This window comes from Asterias amurensis, chromosome 2, assembly GCF_032118995.1.
Source record: "Asterias amurensis chromosome 2, ASM3211899v1".
In the NCBI taxonomy this organism is placed as follows: domain Eukaryota; kingdom Metazoa; phylum Echinodermata; class Asteroidea; order Forcipulatida; family Asteriidae; genus Asterias; species Asterias amurensis.
Window position 1 is genome coordinate 16,361,169 of NC_092649.1, and position 26,446 is coordinate 16,387,614.

At 37.5% G+C, this 26,446-nt stretch overlaps 1 protein-coding gene across 3 annotated transcripts in view; it reads right to left on the reverse strand.

Moving 5' to 3' along the window:
- Positions 1-26,446, reverse strand: part of LOC139934119 (cadherin EGF LAG seven-pass G-type receptor 2-like) — a 125,825-nt gene that overhangs the window by 58,276 nt on the left and 41,103 nt on the right. For all 3 annotated transcript variants that reach the window (XM_071928408.1, XM_071928406.1, XM_071928407.1), the window contains exon 3: positions 16,258-16,905. In XM_071928408.1, coding sequence (XP_071784509.1) covers positions 16,258-16,905 — 648 coding nt within the window. The remainder of the gene's footprint in view (positions 1-16,257; positions 16,906-26,446) is intronic.

Sequence of the window (26,446 nt, forward strand, 5' to 3'; positions counted from 1 at the left end):
AAAAAATGGGACAATTTTATTCAGTTCAAGAGCTAACCTGCATGTTCGAATGATGTAGGCTTTACTAAAGTTTTAAGGCTATTTAATCACAGTTTTTCTAATTTCTCCAACGGCAACAAAACAAAACGTAAATCAGACTAAAGTAGGAAGAATATCATGTCCGTTTTTTGTATGTACGATATGTGTTTCATGTCCAAACAGTGTATCTTATACCAAAAAAAAAATTTAAAAAATAAAATGATGAAACATTACACAAGTCTCTACACTATGTATCTTTAATTTTAGTTTGAGGCCAAATTAAATGTGCTATGCACTTATACGTAGTTACAGGTTTTGCCCCATAGATCTGCCAACATATGCCTATTAGTTGTAATGCATTTTTCTTTGGGTAGAAATCTTTTGAAATGGACTTTAATCTCAGACCACAAAAAAGGCCTGAAAGGTGAACAGAATTCTTATAAACAGCTGAAACGTAATTATAAGTGCAATGGCAATTTCAATTACCGTAGGCCAGCTGATTTTAAAACATTGAATCGTTTCTACAGAAACCGGAATGGGAAAAAAACCTTGTCATATTTTATAAGAAAAATATCAATCGTTTCTGATCACTTCAATCAGTTACTGGTCATGTACCTGACTGAAACCTGATACATTCAAGACGTGATGAATGTACTCTCCAAAAGGAATGCAACGATCATCTCACAGTTTGATCTTCCAAGACTTTAATACACTTAAAACGATTTCCTTCGGTTTGTGGGATTTTCTTTTTCTCTGACTTCTTGGAAACATATGTTGCCGGGGATTGAAATGGATTGGTACACAAGCTATCTCAACAAGTACTTTAGGGAAACCAAATAAATTTGAATAAATGTGGATGAGGGAGGGAGGAGACATTTATTTAAATCTCCCCTCCCTCTCTCTTCTTTCGATTAAAGGCAGTGGACACTATTGGTAATTACTCAAAATAATTATTAGCATAAAACCTTTCTTGGTGACGAGTAATGGGGAGAGGTTGATGGTATGAAACATTGTGAGAAACGGCTCCCTCTGAAGTACCACAGTTTTTGAGAAAGAAGTAATTTTCCACGAACTTGATTTAGAGACCTCAGATTTAGAACTTGAGGTCTCAAAATCAACCATCTAAATGCACACAACTTTGTGTGACAAGGGTGTTTTTCTCTTTCATTATTATCTCGCAAGTGCGATGATCGATTGAGCTGAAATTTTCACAGGTTTGTTATATTATGCATATGTTGAGAAACACCAACTGTGAAGGCTAGTCTTTGACAATTACCAATAGTGTCCACTGCCTTTAAGACTTGAATGACATTGGGAATTTATATTTGCAGGGTGGTGCAATAATACAGACAAAATCTAGGCCAATGTAAACAAATCAATTGTAGCAGATCATGTAGATGATGATAGAAATCCATTTCAAGCTTGTGGTGTTGCTCTTTGCCAAGTTGGTTCCATAAAAAGGGTAATTTTGCTCAAAGTATTGCCCTTCATTCAAGCATTGGAACTTTCTAGCCATCTTTGGAACAGTCTTGCCTATCCAAGAGCATTCAATGTATGTGGAACTGTCTTGGGTCTGCAAATAAGAACACCATGATCTCCTCTCAAAAGAGATTTTACACATGGTTGTACCCGCAAATTTACTATTTATAATAACTTAAACCATGATCGTTTGCTGAAATTGCACAAAACTGCACAGTGACTAATCAGGTTGAGTTATCAAAGGGTTTTCAAGCAAAACAGAAGCCAAAAGATCCATCTCTTCCTTGCACACAGCACTTGACAAAATATACTGCCATCTGAATGTCATTCCCTTTCTAATTCTCTACTGGGTGATCAACTGCAATCATTTTTACAACAATATTAATCATGATCATTCATCCTTATGATGGGTTCAACATGCAGACATTTCACACACACTTGAATGCTTAAAAGGCTCCCAAAAGATGCACTTTTTTTTATTATTGAGAGAGCGGTTCCTGATAAAAGCGTGACTCACTGATAACGGAACTAACCGCCTTATTCAACATTTATAACTGTAGTTGTACATGGAGACTCATTATCAATTATAAGGGTTTTACCACTTCATATACCAGCTACCCTCTACCCTCCCTAAAAACCATGATATTGCAAACGATTCCACACCATTGGCCTTATTGATTTATAGGATATGTGATACCCTTGGAATTATATGTCTTTGACTTTGTTGGGAGGTTTTTTAAGTGGCGGCATACATGTAAGCTACACAGTAATTGAGGAATGGTTTTTGAAAGTGCGATGGAAAGAGAGGCGGCCGAAGGACGTTTAATTAAGTGGAAGGCCCCCTTTTCTCTCTCTTTTTTTCTCTCTCTCTCTTTTTTTCTCTCTCTCTCTTTTTTTCTTTTTTTTTGCAAACATGGTTTTGTTGAAATGTAACACCTGGATTGAAAGAAAAACCCTACATGGGATGGTTGCCATATAGGCCTAGTAATACAAAACCATAATACAGTTATGGATTGGCAGCCTTGTAAACAGAAAAATGGTATAGCAATCTTAATACACTTGTTCAGAGTTCATACATGTATTTCACACAGAGGTCCGTTTTTGTCACACTAAATCTGACGCCTTGATGATTTCATAGGAACGATGCAGTGAAAGTCACTTATATTGAAGCACTGCTTTAAAGTTAAAGGCACTGGAAACTATTGGTATTTATTCAAAATAATTACCAGCATAACAAATTTCTTGATAAAAAGCAATCTGAGCTGTTGATAGTATAAAACATTGTGAGAAACGGCTCCCTCTGAAGTAATGTACCTGTGTTCACTCAAATATTAAAAAACTTCAAGCCTTGTATTATGCAACTGAAAGGACACAAAGTTGTGCAACAAGGGTGTTGTTTCTTTTGATTTTATCTCCTGCAACTTCAATGACTAATTGGATCAAACTTTTCACAGATTTGTTATTTTATGCATAGTAATTTGGGATACACCAAGTGAGAATATTGTTAGTTTATGGATACAGTATGTTGGGATACACCAAGTGAAAATACTGGTCTGACACATACCAAAGGTGTTCAGTGCCTTTAACTACCCCCCCCCCCCCAATAGTTCAAATCGTAAGTAAGATACTAGTTTTATCACTGAACTGCTCACATTCTGAAAAACAGGGATTTGTGTAACCTCATGAGGTTACCATCTGTCTGCTGTAATGGTGGTCTAAGGTGTTAATAGGCCACATACCAGGATATTCTAACTAGAGTCTTATCGCCAAGACAGCTGGTCAATCAATGTAGGGGTAATTGGGTGTTTGTCTGGCTAGCTAGGATGGTATGTGACACAAGGAGGTCAGTGCTGTGTTTAGTAGCCACTCCAATACTAATGAAGTCTGTAAATCATACAGTTAATCATCAACTCAAAAGGTACTCACTGAATGATAAAAAGGGAGTTTTTTCTGTACAAAATATCTTGAATTGTTTGTTCATTGTAGGCATATATCATTTTGCTAAATCTTTAAGTATTGGTGCTACAATGTATAGTTATAGATCATTTTCTCATGAATGTGCAATTAAGTAGCCTAAATATGTGGTGTTCTCTTGAGAATATGGCACATCAAATAAGCCCAAACTTCACAAAATGTTAGTCTACAAGTCGCTGTAAATAATAAGCACTAATCTACATGTAGTTGATATAAAAGCCCAACCTATCAAATTCGAACATGACCTCCTGTGAATGCCACACAATTGTTGACGTCACAACATCGCAATGAATATTTCGCAACAGTTGACTTAGTGCTCATTTCATGTGAAACATTTGCTGCGAAAACTGTCCTGTGGCGTTAAAATTCACTTTGTCTTCGCATTAACAGGAAGTATGAACCAAGCTTTAAACTTGCAAAGTTAGTTTGCCAATGATACATCTGCACACAGTGTAGGCCTAAATATGAGACCTTGTTTTACAACAGCCATGGTTTACAGAGGATGCCATTGGTTTAACGCAGGACAATAAATCATCATCATCATTATTTACTGACATGGGTAGTGTTTATTGTTTTCTACATGGGGAGCTGTTTTTATTACACTTGAGGTCAAAGACCAGGCTTCTTTACTTGTTGGGTCAAACTCAAAGGGTCATACTTTGGTTGACTATAATGAGGGTAGGCCGAGAGTGGTGTCTAAATTACGCATTATTTATGTAGCGATGAACATTGCTGGGCCCAATTTCATGGAGCTGCTAAGCACAAAAATTTGCTTAGCATGAAATTACTTCCTTGATTAAAACAGGATTACCAATAAAATTTCCATTTGTTGCATATTGCTTGTTACTGGTATTCAGCTGTTGTTTGCCTATCCTGAAAATAACATGGAAGTTTGGTTGGTAATCCTGTTTTTATCGAGGAAGAAATTTCATGCTAAGCAAACTTTTGTGCTTAGCAGCTCTATGAAATTAGGCCCTGATTGCTACAACAACAAAGTTGTAGTAAACGCATACCCGGGCAATCAACATTTGTAGCCCCAGAAATATTTAAGACTCAGTTAGCTAATCAGCCTAGCTTGGGAAAATTAACTACACCCTGTAGATGAGTAACTGACAAAGAAATATTCATATTTTGTATTCGTTTGAGCTACCAGTACACATTTAAGAAGAAATTCAGTGCATTCTTTTTGTCCGTACAATAATTTAAATCAACAGAGCTTGACCTGTGCAAATATGTGAGAGTTTGAACCTTGTGAAATTTCCACCAAGGAAATTTATTTCAATAGGCCTATTAGTTTACAAATCTACATCGTGAACCACACTACATTGTACTGCAGCATCATTGAAACCATTCCATAGGCCCTACATTTTAAATTCTTACAATTTTTGAAGGAGAAGAAGAGAAAAAAACACTTGAGACATTTCTCTTTAACACCTAGTTACATTTCTGCAGGTCATCCAGCAATTTGTGTTACTTGACCCAATAAATAAATTGAACAAACCATAGCGGTGTTTCAAGTACCCAAATCCTTGACTTGTAAATAGCTTGACATATTTTGCAAATTTCCAATGACTTTAACAGACCAAAGATATGACTTCAATAATTTCCATGATGGGTTTCCATGACCCCCCATAACCACCGAGTAAGTGGCAATTGAGTCTTATGACCAAAATACAATCTGGATATATATGATATCCCTTGTGATTTTTAGATTTGATGTTTTGGGGGAGAATTTTTGTAATTTTCATGTACATTGTTGTATAAATAATAAACAAATAAATAATATGTTTATGCTCTTCCTCCTGATTTATTGAGTGCAATCAATTTGCCATGCAGTCTGTATTCAACAAAGTCAATGTATAACAAATCTAAGCCATTCAGTAGGACTACATGTGCATATATCCCAACTTCTTTCCATTGTTGTGCACAAAATTACCCTGAACACTTCAAGACATTCTTGAGATGGTAAAAAAGAGATACTCACACGGTGTTACCGCAAACCTTAGTTGTACTTACACCATGCAAAGTTTAAAATCCTACCCTTGATATTTCAATTCAATCAACAAAATTTGAAACAGGATTGAGTTGTGGCTAGTAAAAAAATCTGGCTAACTAAATCAATGCCATTTAGCCCGTAGATAATGAGTCTCCCTGCAAGCAATCAATGCCTGAGTGTCTTCCAAGTCAAAACAAGCACATCTTTCTACCTTCATGTTTATCGTACAAGCCTCTCCCCCATATTGATACAACACCACACAACTGCCTCCTAAGACTATGGCCCTCAAAGTGTTGTTCTACTTTTCCGTACACGAATTGCGCATTAGCGTTATTTGATTTGGCCTGGATAAGCCTCAAATCGATACTATTTTTTCTTGCATTTGCAGTTGCCGCTCCCCGGGAATACGGCTGCCCTTTGACAAGCAAGGCTGACAGGTATGAAAATAAATAACATTCATTGTAGAAGTATGCCTGTATGCTTCATGTTTAAAAAGGGCAAGGGCACCAAGGGATTTTCTCCTTGGTAAAGGGCACCCTATGAGGAAATTGTAAATTTCTACATGAGCATTTCAAGGGCACCAAGGCAATGACCAGGGACATGGAGGCAAATGCCTTTGTTGCCTCCATAACAATAAGGGACTAGTATTTTACATGGAGGTGCATGCTCTTCAAAGAGAAGATTGAAAATTAAGCACTGATAGAGTCGCGTTTAAATTCTATGGGTATTTCTCAGGGAAAACTCCAATCAGGGTAATCAAACTGATAATGAAACAGGGGGGGGGGAGTGAGAGCCCGCCCCCTTTAATGAATAAGAATCAGCATTTATGACTGGTTGCACACAGGGAACAGAACATCACAAGAATGCCGGTGGCAGCCATTAAATACCTTCTCAGTTAAACGTAGGTACGGTATATAAAAAGCTTCATGCCAAAACGTTCATTGAAAATAATGTACGAAGTTTAAGTTTGAAAATTTACACTTAAAAAGAATTTCTCCTCGATGAAAAAACATTCACCAGACTTGGTCACTAGTTTAGTGATTTTAAACTAAACGTATCAACATATAAACACTCTTGAAAGGGTTTCTCAAAAAGAACGGTTCCCATAAATATTTATCAGAAGTACCGAGTGAGGATCAACCATGGAAAAAGAACCAGCATAGTACATGAATAGGCCATAGAATAACAAGACTTTACACTAAGGCAAACCCTAAGGGGTGATTTCATTCTTATATATATATCTGGAAAGAAACTTGCAGGAAAGGGAGAAGTTATTAGTGGTAAAAGATCAACTGATTACCGCCAACATAAGAAAGGAGACGCAGCCTGAAAAACAGATTCACTGATAAAATACTGAATTACCCCTCCTTATGGGAGACGGTAATCTATGAACACAATCAGGCGCAGGCCTCACTTTTTCTTTCCTTTTTTAAATAATCTGCAGCGTCTGAAGAGGGAAACAACAAGTACATGTAGCAGCACTGAAGGAAAAGGAAGAAACCGCCCTGCAGGAAAGGATGTGTTGCAACACCAGGGAACGACTATCAAATGAAGGAGCAATCTCTTTTTTTCAAAACTGTCCAAAATGTCCAGAACGCCAGGAGGAATTGGGGTCAATTCAATCAAGTCGCCGTACGGGTGTAATTAACGCAATCTGTGCAGACGACACTATTCGTGAGGAACGAATAGAGAAGAACGGGGGGGAAAAAATCGCTGCCAAACTGATTCCTTGATGATTGGGTAAAAATTAGATTTGGCCGTCGTGCCCCACAGGAATAATCCTCTAGGATGTTTTTGAGGGGTTGGGGGGTGGGGGGTTGAGCAGTGTGAAACCGATTCAGGAGAATAAAGAGTCAAGGTACGCAATGACTTGAGATCAAAGAGTCATCTCAGTAATTTCACTCAGGTCTGGTTAAATTGGAACCTAACAGGCCCTTTGGGTAACGCAAATTACTTAGTTCATTTAACCAATAAGGCGTTCTGTGCTGAAACTCACAGCAACATAGGGCAGCAGATGAATTTGGAAGAACTGAGTGTTATGTATCGTAGTAATGTGCTACATTAAGTACTACATCAGAATTAAAAATTATTAAGTACAACAATCGTCATACAATCATCTAACATTAGTAACATTAATGCCCTGCATTTTAGCATCGTCTTTATTTCAATGTAAAATGTTGCTGTTGACTGTAAGACAGTATTTTCTACAGTGAATGGTGCAATTGTATCTGCTTAATGCAACAAACAGCAAATGAATCGTGTTTCATCATCCCATAGAGCCTTTATCATGTACCCAAAAAAGTCCCTCTCATTTGTTTAAATACCTTAAGCAAAGGCATCCCAACAAATATTTCTCCACTTCACATATTACAACTCACTTTGTGTAAAAATGTCCGGTGATAAAAAAAAAATCTATAACACGCCATCTACAAGTGATAGAATTGTCAAATACTATCCGCCAATAATCCTGCCAAATTCTTGCTGTCCAAACAAACGCAAACCCCTACCCATCCCCCCTCTTCCCCCATAAAAAAAAATAATAAAAAACAGATGCAAAAGCCAGAATTCTTACTACGACATTTTCCAGAACCTCCGAAAATTGGTTTTTGGATGGTGATATTTGCTGAGGTGTGAGTCACTGGGAGGGTGAGGGATTCGATTGCAACTCCTTCAGAGGGATGACGAGTGCCCTTTTGATGATCGGTTTACAAATTAGTGGCAAAGTGGGATAAGTTCGGTGAATAATCCAACAGCATTTAAAGGCTAGAGTACCTTTTCTTTCTTTCTCTTTTCGCTCCTTTTTTTTCCCTTTTTTTTTTCTTTTTTTCTCAGTCTGTCAAAAAATGCAAAGCAGCATGGAATTTGAACTTTGAACTGAAACAAACGAAGCTGCTAATATTATGGAATACAAACACATGTTAATAAAACCCATGGCCTCATGAAAAACAGTACAAATGCAAAATTGTGTTATACTATGTTAATTCCTTCCTCTCAATGATGGAAAGCAGTTCAAACAAATTTTATCTTGAACCTTTCTGACAAGAATTACCATCATCAATGAATACTTAGAACAGTCTTAGATAATTCTCTAAGATTGTGATAATCGGAAGAGTACATTTTAAAAATGAGATGACAATTCTGAAATATCAACTGTTCATTTACATGTTTCAGGCCTGATACTCTAAGGAGGCAACAAAAGCGATCGTCTCCAAGCCTCCTTGTCATTGCCTCAGTGCCCTTGAATACTACAGAAGAAATTTACAATTTTCTCATAGAGGGTGCCCTTAATCAAAAAGAAAATGTCACGGTGCCCTTGCCCTTTCAAAAATAAAGCATACAGGCCTGATGTTTACCATACCCTGAGCCTCAATGAGTATGCCTCTCTCAAAAATAATGGGGCGGGGGGGGGGGGGGGTGAATGTTCTTTATCAAATAATAGTGCATGTGTTGACCAAGCTGCATGTACTTTATCAAGTGATTCTGATGTCACTATAAACCTGTACATTCAATTGAATTTACAAGTTTATTACAAACATATATAAACCTGTTATCATCAAGACTACCACCCATGGCCCCCTTCAAGTTCAAGCTGTATCTACAGCTGTGTCCTGCACATTGAGAGTTTTACCACCAATCAAATAATACGATGGGGGTTGAACTTTTTCTCTATTCAGTTTTATAACCTGACCCATCTGCAGTCACCATGGTGACCGATCCCTCCCAAAGTAAACATTTGAAAGTTGTGACTCATCTCAGCATGAAGTGTAAGAATCACATTGAGGAATTTGACCACATGGACAGATGCAAACCACATACCATTGTCATGTTTTCCATGAACATGTACATGCACCAAAAGGTGCAAACCTGTAACCTACTAATCTAGAGCAATCAGATCTATGTTCAGCATTTTCAAAAAAAAACTGTTATCAACATTTTTCAGGATGGCCAGATGAGAAGTGATGGGTTAAACGATCAGAGAGGGAGGCCTTCTTAATAAGCCATTTGTGAAATTTTTGCTAAAGTGCAATCAATGCCAGCGTACAATGTACTTCTTGGTCAAATCGATATCTCTGTTTCTCGAACTGACACCCAAGCAACATGTATTCAAAACCCAGGCCTGGTACTTCATGGAGACAACAAAGCAATTTGCCTCTATGCCCCCTGACCATTGCCTCGGTGCTCTCGAAATGCTACAATAGAAATGTACAACTTCCTCGTAGCGTGCTCTTTACCAAGGAGAAAATGCCTTGGTGCCCTTGCCCTTTAAAAAAAACGAACCATACTGGCATGAAAACCTGATCCAATATTGATGTATTTCTTCCCATTAGCGCTCATTTCAAAACACATCTGAAGCGTACAAGCATTTCTTATCTTTTCTCCCATTGCATCGCTCCTTAATAACAGATTTGACACAGACGTGACTGACACGGCCGCACAGAAATAAAGTGTTCATGAAAGGCCACCAAATTGAAATGCAGAAAGAGCAGAAAATGTCATTGAGTTCTTTTCCTGTTGACAGCAGCAAACACATACATGTAGGGGTAAAGAGACCAACAATAAATCATTGACAATTCTGGAGCATCAGTTGTGACTTGGGCGTGTGGACAAGTGTTATGATCCCATCATCACCCACATATAGAAAAGGGTTTATCTTCTTAACTATGTTAACTTTCTTTCTTTGATTTCCTCCTTATTGTTCTGTTTTATTTATTTGTTTATTTTATAATAATTTTTTTTTAATAAATTGTATACAATTTGTTTGTTTCTGTTTTGGGGCTGAGTGAGAACCTGAGTTTTGATTTAAATTTTGTTTTCCCAAGGAGATGCCTTCATTTAATTTTCAAAATATTCATATTCACCTTTTTTATCTGTTTTTGAAACTAACATGTCCAACTTGAAGAACATAAATGCAGTTAAAAAATAGGAAATACTTTTACCACACACACCCTTCTTCAAAAGCACGATTTAATGTGGCACCTATTAATACAGGTTCACTGCACCAAGTGCGTTTCTGGAATGACTAATTTGAATGCAACTTGTCAAGGAGTTAGCTAAATATTGACCCAAATGACACATTTGAATCACCAACAAATCAAGAAGACCACTCTAAGTTATTCCTACCCATCCAGGAATGCATTTCTGCAGGTTGTGCCATGGGCATGGATATACAGGAATGATGACCCTCTTGAGTCCAAGCTAAGATACCATCTACAGAGATGTCACTATTGATGATGATGAGGGAGATGTCAAGAGAAAGAGACAATCCATAGAGGCGGTCAAGAGGGTGCTGACGTCTTGTGAAGAGTGAACAAGACAATGTACATGTACCATACTGTGCCCCTCTTTCTCATGTGTGTCTCAATGAATGTACTTGTAAACGTAAACCTCTCTTAAAGCCTGGTTCATACTTCCTGCCAATGCGAGTAAATACAAATTTCGGCGTCACAAATTTGCAACAAATATTTCGGAAGAGTAGAGATGATAAAAACATTCGCTGCGACAAGAGCCCTGTGATGTCAAACCTTGCTTCGCATTCCCAGAAAGTATCATACTTGTATGGGCCGAGCTTCAGAGAAGTGCAGCTTTGCATATCGTAAATTTTTATGAGCAATCTCCTAGTCTCAATCCATTATGGGGAGTCATCTGAACCAAAAGAGACCGCTTTGCTATTAAAATACATAACAAAAAGGTAGTTAAGTAGTACATGTAAAATATATGTCATAAACCTCAACCAGAATTATAACAGCCACAACAAGTTTAAACTCCCCCAAAAAATAATTCAGAGTTCACATTGTCAATATAAAACCAAAAGGTAAGAAACATTTTCAGGTTGAGTCCAAACACATTAACTGCATGCCTAACAAACCTTATTAAAGTTTAAAGCAAGTTCGGTTTAATTTAGGTTGTATCTCTTGGCAAACCAACTATACCCCAGATAAATATCCAACTCTAGTGTCTGATTAATTCATGATGTACGCTACAAAGTGCAATCTGTCCACAGTGTTTAGAGAAGAAGGCCACAAGTGGGTTTACATACACCCTGTTTCCCTTGCCTGCTTTCGTCTCCCTCAATATCAGGGGAAGTCTTTGCTTCTTTATACTGAAACAACAATCATCTTTCCCTCCCAAGTTTGTACATCACAACCTGAGCCTTCCCTCCCCCCAAGTTCGTACGTGTACACTGAGCCGCACTGAATGCAAAATGCATTCATCGCTGACTGACCCCTGGAGAAAAGAAGGGGTCACATTGGGAGAGACGGAACAATATTTTTGTGTGGAATTTCATCGGTCCGATGGGACAAAAACTCAAGCCATTCTATACCCCTTTCAAAAGGTACATGTACAGTGTATTATGGAGCTGCCTTTCATAAATCACTCACAAGTAGTCTCCACAGACTTTTTTTACAGTATGCAATTTCCTTTTACAATCAGTATTTGAAATCAACGGTACCTGTGATAAAAGGGTAATATTTTTCGTATTCTGATGACGGCTTAGGGTAGAATTATGGAAAATTGATCTAATATGTTGCATCAGATGAATGGCTGTTAATAGAAGTGGCCTTTGTGTTTAGTATCAACCTAAAGCGCCTTGTGCTGGATAAGGGCGACAATAATACTCATCCATTCTCTTTACTGTGAAGTCTGTGAATATTTATAAATAATTTTTTTTTAACAAAGACAATTTCACAAAGAGAATTTCACGAGACATCAAGTAGACAATTAAAAACAATGCACTTTTCCCGTACCATGACCCATAAGAGTCGTACCTCGCTCCTTTCATCATTACACACCTACATGGTACGCTGCCAAAATTATTTCATCCTCATCGACCGTCGAGAGCGGGGGAGAAAATTGCAGAGCTTATTTATCAATGAGCTTTCTCACTCTCTCTCTCATGATGCATGGCTTGGCTAAAGTTCAAGGTTAATAGCTAGACATTATTGTTTGGGATTATGAGAGAGAAGCCGAAAAAAAATTAATTCTTCCCCAAGACTGATAATCCTGATGGAGCCCGAGTAAGAAATGAGGTTCTTATGAGTGGATGAATGAACGCACACATGGTGCTGTCTCTGGGTTGGGGGAAGAAAAGGAGCGCTTCAGCAGAGGACCCAGTGGTTGTAGGTTGTTAGAACAACCTTGGAAGGTGATGACAGTACGTGAAGGGTGTGGGAGAATATATTGGAAAAATATATTACCTGGGTGTCATCTTCCAGTTTATTAAAACCTATACAAGTATTTATTTATTTATCATTTCTATATTTCATCCCCCCCCCCCACCGAAATGCTAGAGAGTTGTAATCACCGTATTATACTTCCTCTTTTTTTATCTTTAAAACATTGTGTTGAATGGCGTTTTGTTTATAACTTTGATGTTAACTTTTCTAACTTTGACAACTATTACTAACCAGCATCTATAATATAATGCAATTCATGTGTTCCACTTGTCTCAACTGAACACATTGCATTCTGATCTTGAGTCTATCAAATTCTAAAATTAATATTCAAAAGATCATCAACAGGGTGACATGTAACAAAGTGAGTTCTATGCAATTTATTTATTGTTTCTTGCACAACAGCAAGGATTATATGAGCCATACATTCAAAACTAATTTGTAAGGAAATGAGAAGGAGTTTATTATATTAACCAATATTGTATCTGCATCAGGTTTTTTTTAAAGAGCAAGGGCACAATGGCATTTTTTCCTTAGAAGAGGGCACCCTTTCTGAGAAAACTGTAAATTTCTACTGAAGCATTTCAAGGGCACCAAGGCAAAGACCAGGGGGCATCCAGGCAATCGCCTTCTGTGCCACAGTGAAGTATCAGGCTTGTATATCATGAACTGACTGAACCCCCATGGGAAAACTGTAAAATTCTACTGGAGCATTTCAAGGGCACCAAGGCAAAGACCAGAGGGCATCCAGGCAATCACCTTCCGTGCCCCAGTGAAGTAACAGGCTCAAGGGATCTCCTTCGTGGTGGTTGTCTCATTGCTCCTTACTGATGAGCGGGGTCAATACGAATCCCAAGATTTACTAGTGTCTCCCTCATGTCTGGCAGACACACAGGCATTCTTTATCTGGTTTCTTCATACAGACATATGCCCCCTTTTTCTACATGAACTCTAAATGTTCGTAGTGGTTCATTGCATCTGGGGTAACTGAGATTTTATGCACATGCATTTCCATAAGACACAAGTATAGGTGTACCCTGCACAGATTTATTACTTGTAAATGATGAACTCAACATCAAAGTACAGTAGTCAGTTCCTGTAACTAGCTGCAGGTATATATAAAGTTGACAGGGGTGGATTTCACAAAGGTAGTCCTATCTAAGGACTAGTCCTAGGCAATGCTAAGAGATAGGACTGGTCCTAAGTTAGGACCAGTAACTCATCCTAACTTAGGAATGGTCTTATCTCTTAGCATTGCCTAGGACTAGTCCTAAGTTAGGACTACCTTTGTAAAATCCACCCCAGGTACTGTACATGTACTCATGATGTACTGTATACCTGAAACATTATCTGCTCTTTCTTCTTCCTAAATCATACTAAACTTTTTACAAAATTGACTGATTTCTTCTCCCTTTTATCAACACTGATAAGCCCTTTGAGAAACACATTAAACCAATGCCTTTATCCACATGTATATATTCTATTTATAAACAAATGTCCAAACTGCAAGTTGCACAGTTTATAAACACGAACCCATAGTTGTTATTACACATATCAACATTGATCCTACAGAAAAAGGATCTCAGTTGATACACCATTAGCTGGTGCGCAAGTATTCAAACACAACATTGATAATTATCTTTCTACTTTGTGATTTCCTCTATCACCTTTCCTCCCTTCTGACCCTCACCATTAAGGGGCCTGTTTTTACAGCCTTGCGGTTGCCAACTCCCCATAATATTTTTTTAAACAGTAGTCAGTTGCTAAAGTCACGAACGTTCAATGTACATTACAATATGCATGGGTGCTTTAATAATGAACAAGGACATTCTTTCAAACAAGTTTCTACAGAAAATGTAGAATGGACCATTTCTGCTTCAATTCTGTCTTTCACTTGTAGGGTTTTAATCTGCTGCTTGTGGCAGCGTTTGAGGACCTACTAAGCATCAACTTAATTCCTTCCCACTACTGAATGTGCACCTATCATAACTTAATCACAAAGCCAGATAAATAAAAGACATGGTGACATGCCATCAGCCTTCAGCGATGTCCAGCTTGGTAGGGCTCAATTGACACCCCAAAAAAAAACAAGTCAGAAAAATAGTCTGTGAATTGTTTCTCTGGTGAGACTAAGGCAGCATAAATTAAAAGTGTTATCAGATATAGGTGCAAGGTTAGAACAAACAAATATTCTTGATCCCTGATGCATTTATGACATCAGTTAAACTGCAGCGTTTAGTTTGAAGTTATCAAGCAGGAAGTTAAAAGACTGGTCTCGCACCAACTAGAAATGGCTCAATGTTTCACCCAAAATAGCTGTAAGTTGACCTGATGTATCAATCAGAGTAGCTTAAAAAAAATATGATTCACGCAGAAGAAAACATTCTTAACAGTGTCTAGTTGGTAAGACACTGCTCTAGTATTGCAAAGGTCGTGAGTTTGAATCTCACCCGAGTAATGTGATTTTTCCACAGTGCTAATACACATTCAGTGTACAATGTATATGGGTAAAACAAAACAAAATTATATTCTTTATCCCTGATGCAAAGTGTCAACTACCTTTTAATAAATCATTTGAAGGCTTTCATCGAGATTGCAAAAACCCAAGGGGAAAAAAATACTTTCATTTTCATCACTGAAAGGCATCTACCTTGTTTCTCATAACAAAGATCAGGTTACAGTACTGCAATTATATAAAACACAGGCAGACACTTTGATGATTACACCAAACGACAACGACAACGTCACAAAAAAAACAGTATCGCCCCTATCAAAGAAACGTCCCATCACAATGTTATGGGAGGGGGGGGGGGGTTGAGAGAGAGAGAGTGGCGACATGTAGCTTTATGACAATGTAATACAGGAAGTCGGGCTAAAAACGTTGAGCTGTTGTGGAAAAGCCTTGGTCACGTTCAAGAGGGAAAAAAGAGCAGTGAATAAAAGAACCTCCAAGCTAGGGAGTCGAGTAGGTCTCACACTTGCTACATGTTTACCGTCTTAAGTTTCGCGAGCGGATGAAATTTGACCGTGTACGGGGCAGAAAGGCAGTGTGATTAGGAGGGTCTGAGTTTGATGTGGTAACTCAAGCAGGTAAAGGGAGGAACACAAATAAGTGCAGTTGATTGGTCAAGATGCTGGTTGCAACTGAAGCTATGATTGGTTTTCTGATATCAGATTGAGGTCGGAGAAAAAAGAGAGGAAAAAAGCTGGCAATTTAGGGTTTTTATTTCAGAAGATGTTGCTCAGTTGATATAAGAGTCTTAGTGGGTTTTTTAGGTTTTATTTGAACCATGTTCTCTCCCAGGTCAGTTTCTCTGCAGGATAATGATGAAGTTTAGTTAATGGAGCCATGACAGCTACATGTATAGCCTGAGTGCTAAGGATTTGCCATACTGTTTTGAGTTCAGTCTGTAACAATGACAAAGGACTGCATGGGTGCAGTTTCATAATAAAGACGAGTCTTTCATTGTGTTGTTGCATTTACACAAACTTTCTACTCAAGTATCTTAAAACAGATACTAAATACCATCCACGAAAAGGGTTTCAAGCATATTTAGAAGAAGAAACATTCAGAAATCAAGTCAGCATGGCAGACAGTTTTACACAATAAATACCTACCTGCAAAGTTCTCCTTGCAAACACAGGTGTATCCAGCTTCTTTCTGTACACACTGGCCATTACTGCCGCATGGGTTGGAGTAGCAGTAGTTGATCTCTGTTGTACAGTAGTTTCCAGTGAACCCCGGCGGACATTCGCACTTATACAGAGTCTCTGGATGGATGGAACGGAAGATGACTGTCTGCGTTGCTATAAAACCGGACGAGCTCCAGAACGAGAGAGGAGAGAGACAACGGGTGTATAGCTCGTAGTTCTCTCCGCTGCAGATCTCATAAAGGCAAAGGTTGTCGCCAAACGGGAGCACGGTCGCTGTGGAGACCTCGGAGAGTGTCGCTCGCATCAGGTATACCCTCTCCTGGAGGTACTGCGACGTGAAGAAGGTCCCGTCCTGATGCTGGGCGGCAAAGGACACGTTAAGGATTGGAGGGCCTGTCACTAGATCATGGTCTTTGATGCTGAAGACGTAGACCATGTTGCGTTGCGTTGGAATGATGTTGGAGAGGGCGTCGATGAAACGGTTGATCTTTGGAGTCAGAAACTCCTGGGAGTTGAGATTCTCGAGCTGGACGGTGATGCTGCTGAACAGAAGCTTCTCTGTGATCATGGTCAGATGGAAGGTACACTGAGCTGTCACTGCATTCAGACCATCTACAAACAAACAAAAACAAATGGAAATATTTAGTAAATCAGTAAAACTTTTTAAAAGAAACAAAGTTCGATTAGAAACATATACTTGGACAAATTAATTCAATCAAGCACACCTGATTGTTAATCACCAGCAATGTACACTTTGTGTCATCGCAAAATCAAAAACTTTTAAAAAGAAACAAAGTTCAATCGCCACAAAAGAAGCATCAAGTTTGCTCAGAAACATATACTTGGAGAAATAAATTCAATCAAGCACACCTGATTGTTAATCACCAGCAATGTACACTTTGTGTCATCAAAAAATCAAATGGTAAGCAAAATAAGGCAAGAACATGTACAAGATATTCATTTTCTAAGCAAAACAATATAATGGTATATCAAGTTTTTGAGACCACCTCCATTTTACAGATGCGCCTTTACAAAATAAGCTCAAGCTAATGAACAAAGCTATTAACAAAACAGTTACTACTAAAAGACATTCGGGTCAGATCAGTTTTAATCACCATTACCCACAATTGCTATTACCATAGTAACCAGAATTGTCAGACTTAAGAATAAGGATTCATTCAAGTGGAAAACCAGCAGTATAGAGTCAAAAGAAACCTCACAGTCCTTAATATTTAATTTCTTGTTTTTCCCAAAGAATTGAACTGACATGTTTTAAAGCCTTGCTCCAGCCACAGGGCATGCTCATGTGAAAAAAGGCCCTTCAGGAACTGCGCTGAGAGAAAAATATGGCCAGGGGTCAATTTTTTCTGCACCATTTAAGATTCCCCATCTTGCCGAAGAAGTTAGATAGCCATCGATGAGATGAAAGGCAAAACAGAAAAGTTCCGTCCCTCATTTTGGAGGCAGGTTTTTCTTCCCCAAATGAGAATATTACATGCGGGTCCACATCCTCCACAATTGATTCAGGGAAAGCCTTATAGGGAGATAGGGGAGAAAAAATGAGGAAGACGATTTGCAAGTGACTGATCAGTACTGTATTATTATGAAGTGTGCCGTTTCTTGGGCCTAAGGGGAACCTACATCTAGCCAACAATGCACAGGCACGTAGTAATATACCGACCGCTGACTTTAATAACAATGCTTGCACCTGGTGGGGGGAAGGTGTCCAGGTCATGTGAGCCATGAAATGTTCATGCTTGGGGGCTGGGGAGGTTGGGGGGGGGGGGGGTTGCAAGTCAGATCCGCTGGGGGTGATGACATCACATTACAAGCCGATTATTGGTTTTGAGCTAAGATTTAGGTGCTGGGCAAAGAAAATGATGAAGCTAATTTGCATGGATAAGATGTGATGGATACTGTACTTGTGGATTGTAAATGGGATACAGTGAACATACTTGGGGTACAGTTTGTTAATTACAAGCAGATATAGGGGAAGTTGATAATAAGAAGTACAAGTGTACAACAGGAAGGAATTATAAGTGTATATAAAAGCATTAGCCTATATTTACATGAATTATCTTCTAAAGAAGGTAGCATTGAGCTATAAAATCAGTCAAATCAACCAATGGTATTTGAGATCCAGCTTAATGACAAGGATTCCATTTAGAACATATTTTGATATATTTTGGACACATTCGAATATGTAGATTAAATAATGATGAGTAAATTCCTCTGAAAACCTTTCTTATATGAAGCCATTTATCCTCTAATGCATTTTAGAACCAGAATTTTAATGTTCATAAAATGCATTAGAGGTATGACTAATATCCTTGTATAAAAATGCAAATGCATTGAAGATCAAACAGGTAATTTGACATCAAGAGTCATATTTCAATCTCACTACTGGAAAGGTCAGTGAGCCACTATTCCAACCCAATAGTGTCCATCACTTAAAACGTCACTTTGACCGCTAAATTCTAACAACCATGACAACTGCCAAATTATTCAAAAAGGCCCTGGGCATTTCTCTCTAACCACGCACCACTTTGTTAAGTCTGCATGCGTGTATTGACCATTCAGAATGTTAAGTGTTCCCGGCGGCGGGAAAACCAGCGGGTTTTTGTGTCCTCTTGTCTCTCTTTTTCAATTTAGGCTTCTGTGAGGTCTTTTGTTTTTTCATGTGACTTTTTCATGTGACATGACCGTATTGGGAATGTTTACCAGGAAAGTGCAAGATTAGGGCGCGGGTATGAGGTTGTCTCTATGGATACCATACATGTCTCATCCTCATTCTCAAAGGGATAAATCTGAGGCTGTAGGGGGAGTTGAGGCTTCCTGATTATGACAATATGGCAGACAGCTCAGCGTGCAGCTTTTATCACTCTGACATGGCGTCATTTGAGATCGGGATGTGTTGACTTTACGCTGTGGATTTGTTTTTTGTTTTTGGATATTTTAAATTAAACTACATGTACAGCAGATGACAGACGAACCTATACTGATACATTGGAAGGTGTTTGTTCAGTGGTTCACTGTGTAAACCGAATATCTAAGGCTTGCATATGAGTTGGAACTATGACAACAAATGGCTTAATATCTGATGCATACATGTATGTGTTGAAAGACAAAAAGCTTAGGCTGCATACGTGCACATTCAAGATAATTTGGATAAAAATATTTATATTTTCTTTGCTAAATAAACTTCCATTAAAATGTAAAAAATTACCTGTTGAACTTTCAGTTCATAGCCAAAATTGCAATATAAACTTAAATTATGCAAAGCAAAATGTAGCTAAATTTGCTTTGTGGAAAAAAATCCACTTAATATAAACTTAGATTTATTAGCCCGTTGTTTGAAGAAAAGGAAAAACTTGAGAGTGTGAATAGTCTGAATAGTTTGAACAAAGAAACACACAGGCTACATTGATAGGGGTTAAATAAATTTCAGTTTTAGCCATTAACCTCCAACAGACAGGCCCGAGGCCAGTAAATTTAGCCGTGGGCCGTTAACGTCTTTGTGCACCATGAAACCATAATATGAAACATGGCATACATATGTACAACTGTACTTGTCTGCACTACTTGAGTTAAGAATTAATGAGGATACAGTTGGGTGAACATGTCAATTTTGCAATCAGATGGCTCTGGGTGATGTGTTTTAAAGGGATGATTCATGTTTCAGCGTTCCATCAATATCATTTCATTTTCATCATACGCTCCACAATCCTTACTGTCAGATAAATGGGCTTTGGGTAAAAGCTGAATAGATTTCTTGATTGCCCTTTATGCGAACAGCGAAGAGTGAGCCTCAAAATGTTTGCGCCTGTCATTTTGTTTTTCTTTTAGAAGTTGTGTAAAAACACTCTGCTTATAAAATAGACATCCACTTAAAATAGCCCAACCAAAATGAAATAACATAAATTTACCCCACAATTTGTTTTAGAGATAGATGTGTTATGTTAAAATTGGTAGGGCCTACATGTTATGTATGAATTTAAAGCGTTTTTAATTCCGTGCAATTCCTGCACAAATTTCTACATAAGAACAGATTCAGTTTGTGTGGGTTTTTAATCTAGTCAGTACATAAAAGTACTTTGACCTTGGTTGTATCCACGCTATGGCACATCATATACATTTACATTGTATGTACTACTAGCAGATGCTCTTTTTTCCCTATTGGATCTTTTCTGACGAAAAAAAATCACAGGGCATTGGGAGGTGTGACACACTCAACGGCATGTACAAGAAAAACATATGTGGGACTGGATCCAGTGCTATGATTATGATGCAGTCTGACAGGTGACGGGCGTCATAATGGGGCACTGGTATCTGATCATATGTGACAACCTTAATACTAGAGACCCCTGAATTTCACTGGTTGCAAAAACAGATGCTGGTAGTATGGGATTGTCATCACCTCTTGCATCTACTTAAGTGATTATACCATCTTGGGCTGTATACTGTGTTAGGACTTGGTTGGAAGGAAAAACCAAGTCCTGGCCTTGAATGGCAAGCAATCCATGCAATGCAACATGCACTGCAGACCATTTTGATCTTCAACGATCTTTCCGCCCTTCATTAGGCTGAAGAAAAGGAAAATAATTTGTCCCCTTTATAGTTTAATAGAAAATCATTCTTGAATGCTATCACACAAATAGAACTACAAGTTATCTGAATCATAAAAAAATGTAAACGTGTGGATGATCTGTCAGTTAATTAATGTCAAGCCATGTATCCTTCTACCAGCACGTGCTTATACGCATGCATCTTCAAATTCTGTTATAATTAGATATTATATTACATATTAAAAAATTTCAAACACAAACAAAAAATATCAAGAGAAAAACCAAACATAGAACGCTCCAGATTGCACAGTATGGCTTTAAAAGCAAGATAAACGCTAAGTAGAAAGCATTCCAAAGACCTTGTTCCAATTCAGTGTGCTTAGCACAACCATCCAAAATTACGGTTCAAGAATTCCCCCCATTTTTTTTTTTTTTTTTTTTTTTTTTTAACCTGGGGAGAACCATGAGATTGTATTTGAAAAAAAATACTCAATGAATTATAAACGACCCTGAATTTACGAGCACCTCACTGGCCATGGCAGTCCTAACCTACCATGGCAGTCCCTAACCATGGTCCCACACTACTATACAAAATCATTGCGGTCTACAGAATATGAATTTATTATGTAGGGTCACGGAGAATGTCAATTTGAGTTGAAAGCATAGAGGGGTCAGTTTGCATAAATAAATACAAGGGGTGGGACATGATGCATTGTGTACAGTGTCGTGTGTTAGGGATTAACCCTGCTGTTCCCCTTTTTGTATACTATGCAGATTACAGGAAATATTATTTAAGGTCCATTTCATTCAATCCAAAGAACGTCAGTCATAGGGATTTAGTTGCTTAACCGTTTGTCATTTATTTGAGGGTAATAAAGCAATAGATGTTGATATTGGCAACATTTATTCTGCTGTTCTACGCTGACTAATTCATTTTAACTACTTTTATTTATGATTTGTTTATCCCAAAACATGCAGCAATTCAATTCACTTTCCACAGGTACTTTTCAAACTGTTTCTTGAATACATATCTTTACTCTAAACAACAAATGTTTATTATTCCTTACAATCAAACTAAACAAATCCTGCAAATTCATAAACAAGAGGATCTCTGACAGCATCTTCATAATACAACACCCATTACTGAATTAGACATTATTGATGCCATTGTATACAATGTAGGCTTACATGTTTTACAAACAAACGCTCAATTTCAAAGAGTTGTCTTTAAAGCAGAAAATATTGCTTGACGTTTCTTATGCTAAGTAGAAATGAGCAGGAAAACAGGCACAATTTGTACAAGTGACACATATAATTTTGGCTGGTAATGTCATTCTGGTAAGCTTAATTTGCTGTGCTTAGCAACTTTTTATGCTCATAAGCAGCTCTTTAAAGTTGGGCCTTGGAGGTGTAACCATTTGAATAATAAGGCTAACATTTCCTCAATAAAAATTGTTGGTTTCCTAATAGATTTACAGATCACAAAACATTTGGAAACGACTTAAGTGTCTTTCCCCCTTCATTTCCTTTGCATCATCCATCCTTTAAAATAACACTGAGGCAGCCATGATAATTTCATTGAAACATAGAGATGTCAAATGAAGTGGAACAAATCAAACATCTTGGGAACAAATTTGCACAACAGCCTGTTTTCTAGTTTCTCACTTCGAGTGACTTGAAACATTTTCCGAGTGATCGCACACACAGAACCTCAATTCATAAAATGTCAATCAATTCTGTTCTATCCTATGCACAAGAGCAGTTGACGTGTACAAATCTCAAGAGGCATGATCCAGATACATATTATATTGGACTGACTATTAGATTGGTTATATACTGGACCGATTATATTGGACCAATAGTACTGGACCAATTATATTGGACCAATAGTACTAGTAGACCGATTAAACAGGGGCAATTATACTGGACCAATTATATTGCACAGAACGTGTGAGTTTTAGATGAGGATTAGGAGAGTTCGGCGCAAACTAATTAACCTGGCTTAATGCTTCGTGCGCTACACAAGACTGGTGACGTACCTTTATTGGGTAATTACTGTATTGCCTCGGAGGGACCATCCAGTATGTGTGCAAGTGGGGAGTTTGGTTTCTTGATTTTGTCTAATGACCCGATCTAGTCAGTTTGATTGCTTGGATTAAAAGGTGTGAAGCGTAGCATCTTCATTCTCATGAGTTAACCTAGACTTGTATACATCAAGTGTTTTGCTGGATAGCGTTTCATTGGCAATCTCTTTAGGTTTTTTTTCAAATGGGTGTGTCGTCCATTTGAACCGTCATTTTTACATTACCAGCGTGTTTAATTTCATGAAATTGGAGGCTATCATTTTACTTGGAATAAATTGCCATTTACATGTAGGTCATAAGAGGGTTGGTAATTTAAAACAAACCTGACTGCTGGCAGTTTGACACAAACAAACAAGGGTAAAAACTGTCCCATTTAAGATTAAACATTCTGTAGACCCACAGGCCTATAGTCAAGACCTGAATAACAAACACAACTAAGACAAGAACTGGTAATGTGTAAAGTGCAGCCTTTCAATGTGCTATAAAACATTTACACCAGGCTTGGCAATTTGTCTTTCAGGAGGGAGGGCAAGGCCATGAAATCTCCATCACAAATAACTGCAGATGAGGGGAACATTTTGAGGAGTCACTATGGCAAAGATTAAGGTAAAGGGAACAAGTGGCCTTTAGTTTGAGTGAAACCATGCCAAAATGACTGCTTTAATATTTAGAATGATGGTGAAATATTTGCCCAAGTTTGACTGGCAGTTGGCGATAACTATCCAATCTAAGATTCTGATATTGAGCGAGAATAGTTCAAGAGCCAATAATAGACAGCATATGGAGCCTCTATACTCAAAGGGGACCAGAATGCTTAAAGGAACATTACAGTTTGTTTTGTGCTTCGCTGGCAGTGTAAGCACTTTATGTAATCTACCATACATAAACTGACAAACCTGCAGAAGTTTGAGATTGATCGGCCAACTGGGTCGCAAGAAAATAGTGAAAAAACGACAACACATTTTGCATGACATCGATTTAAAAAAAATAAATAAATGCTCACTGAGCGACAAACTCAAAACGGAAATTCAGTTTTATTTGTTTCTCATCAAATATGATATTTCAGACAGAAATATTTCAAGGGATGTTTTCTATCATCATCATTAGACCGTGTAAGTTTTATGTATCTGTGATCTTAGACAAGTTTTTGTCTGACCATTTCGGTAATGTTCCTTTAAGAGAACTCACTGCTGGATATATCTTTCCTCTTCATCAGTCCCATGATTGTCAATCCTCCGATGGGAAATATCTCTAGTATTAATCTGTTCCCATAGTGCCCTGTGTCCATGTTACTTGTTTAAAGTCAATGAATAACCCAATTAAATAAGGATCTTGGGGCCTGCTACCCTACATGTAAGTTTGTGTGGGAATCGTGGGTGGGAATGTTTCATTTAAAGGGAGGATACGAATGTTGAACCTGTGTAGACTTTTATGAGGAACAAGTTTAGAGAATTTGGTTTTGTTTAAGGAAACTGGTTTATAGTAAGACTCAAGGCTCAAGTTTTAAATAACTTGATTTATTATAAGTTGTTAAAAATTGTTTAAAAAGCGTGTAAATGTTTATATTAATGTATACATGCCAGGAATTTCATTTTTAAACATGTTGAAAGGGCAAGGCCATTTTCATTTTGCAAAGGGCACTTCCATTGGAAAATCTTAAAGTCAATGGCAAACTTTTGAAGGGCATAAAGCCAGGCCTCATGTTTATTTGAATTGCTGTAATACCATGTTTTGCTGTGTAGTTGCATTGTTTTAACAGCCTTTATTGTTTTATGGTGTTAATGTACTTATTTTGCTTGTAAAATTGTATATCTACTTTACTTATATTTTTTACGGGTGTACTTTTCTTTAAACTGTTCACTTAATGTATGTCATTTTTTTTATCTTTTGCAATTTTTACTGTCATGTGCCCTCGAACAGGCTGGTCCTAAGAGAGCGCAATATAAGATCAATCAATTAATTAATTAATTAATTAATTAGATGTTTGTTCTTTGAGAACTTGTCTTGCTATTTACACTACTTTGCTTAGTTAGTTGACATTCAATAATTTTACGTCTCATCACACATTTGTACATTGAACACAATACAGTACAGTAAGTGTCACAACAAGTGTGACACTGAAACAGTTTCATTTGGGCAATTTATGAGTCAATGCACATGAGTAAACACCTTAATTGAAATTTACAAATTGACATTCATACATTTCAAAATGCTCTGTAATCAACTTGAACCACTGATGTGCATTTCTTTCAGTGTGTTCAAAGTCTATCAAGTGTGGGACTAATTATGCGGGACATATTAGAATTATTACATTGTATGAAATAATTATTAAACTGCATGTATTGTCTGAATTCCATACCTAATGTCATTTTCTCCTCAATCTCTGAAATTCAATTACATTTTTTTGGGGGTGCACATAATGACTTTATATAAGATAGTAGTGATGTAATTTAACAGCTTTAAATTTCCCTTTCAATAATGGTCTTGGCTGCATTGCATTCTATCACATTAAACTCCCATCGGCAAATTACCATACACCTGGTTATTAAATTTAGCAGAAAGAAGAAGAAGAAGTTTGTCATAATATTTTGGGAATCTGTGTGTGCAAGTTTATTTTTTTCTCGTCTTCATTACCTTGGGATATTTACTCAAACTGAAGACAGGTATTTTCTATAATGAGATGAGTCATGTACATGTATGTCTATATTTGCCTGGCAAGGCGGGCGTTATTCTCACTTAAATCAACTATAGATCAATTAATATTTCATAGAGGGATATGAAGCTTTATTATGGTTGCAGTATGTGTGTGTGTCAATATTGGTTTAATCCTCAACTTGTTATAATTTTCTGGTTATTTGTTTTTTTTTTACTTTGCTATTCAGTCAATCAAGTCGAGGCCATACATCATCTTGAACCAGTTTATCGTCTCTTTACTATTAATATGCATTATATGTAATGTGTGTATATGTATTTCTATATGTTTATTTGTATTTTTAAGGGAACAGGAGTAACTCCACTGATTTGAATTTGTTTCAACCATTTGTAGGCTCAACAAAATTGTGAATACATGTTCATAATATTTAATTTATTTTTTACAGTTCCTCATCTGATAAACTTGTCATCATCATTCATTTAAAAGAGAACATTTTTGATGGGAAAACACCTCATGTTATTATACCTTTGTTTGTACTCTATCAATTGTACATATTTTAACTTGTAACTTCAGATTTTGTTTTTATATTACAAATAACTAGCGTACTTTACATATAATATGACTGAATCATCTCACAAGAATGGCTGCAGTCTGATGGACTTTACCTCCTGCAATAATAATTATTTTACAAACAGTTATCGATCCTCTTTTTTTTTCACAGCACAAACATAAGAGAATTCTTATCACTGCGGAGGACAGCTCCTCCAAGATTTACTTGACCCCCATGGCTTGTGATCATTTCATAAACTAAACATCCCTCCCGACAGAAGTGTCTGTTTTGATTGCATTAG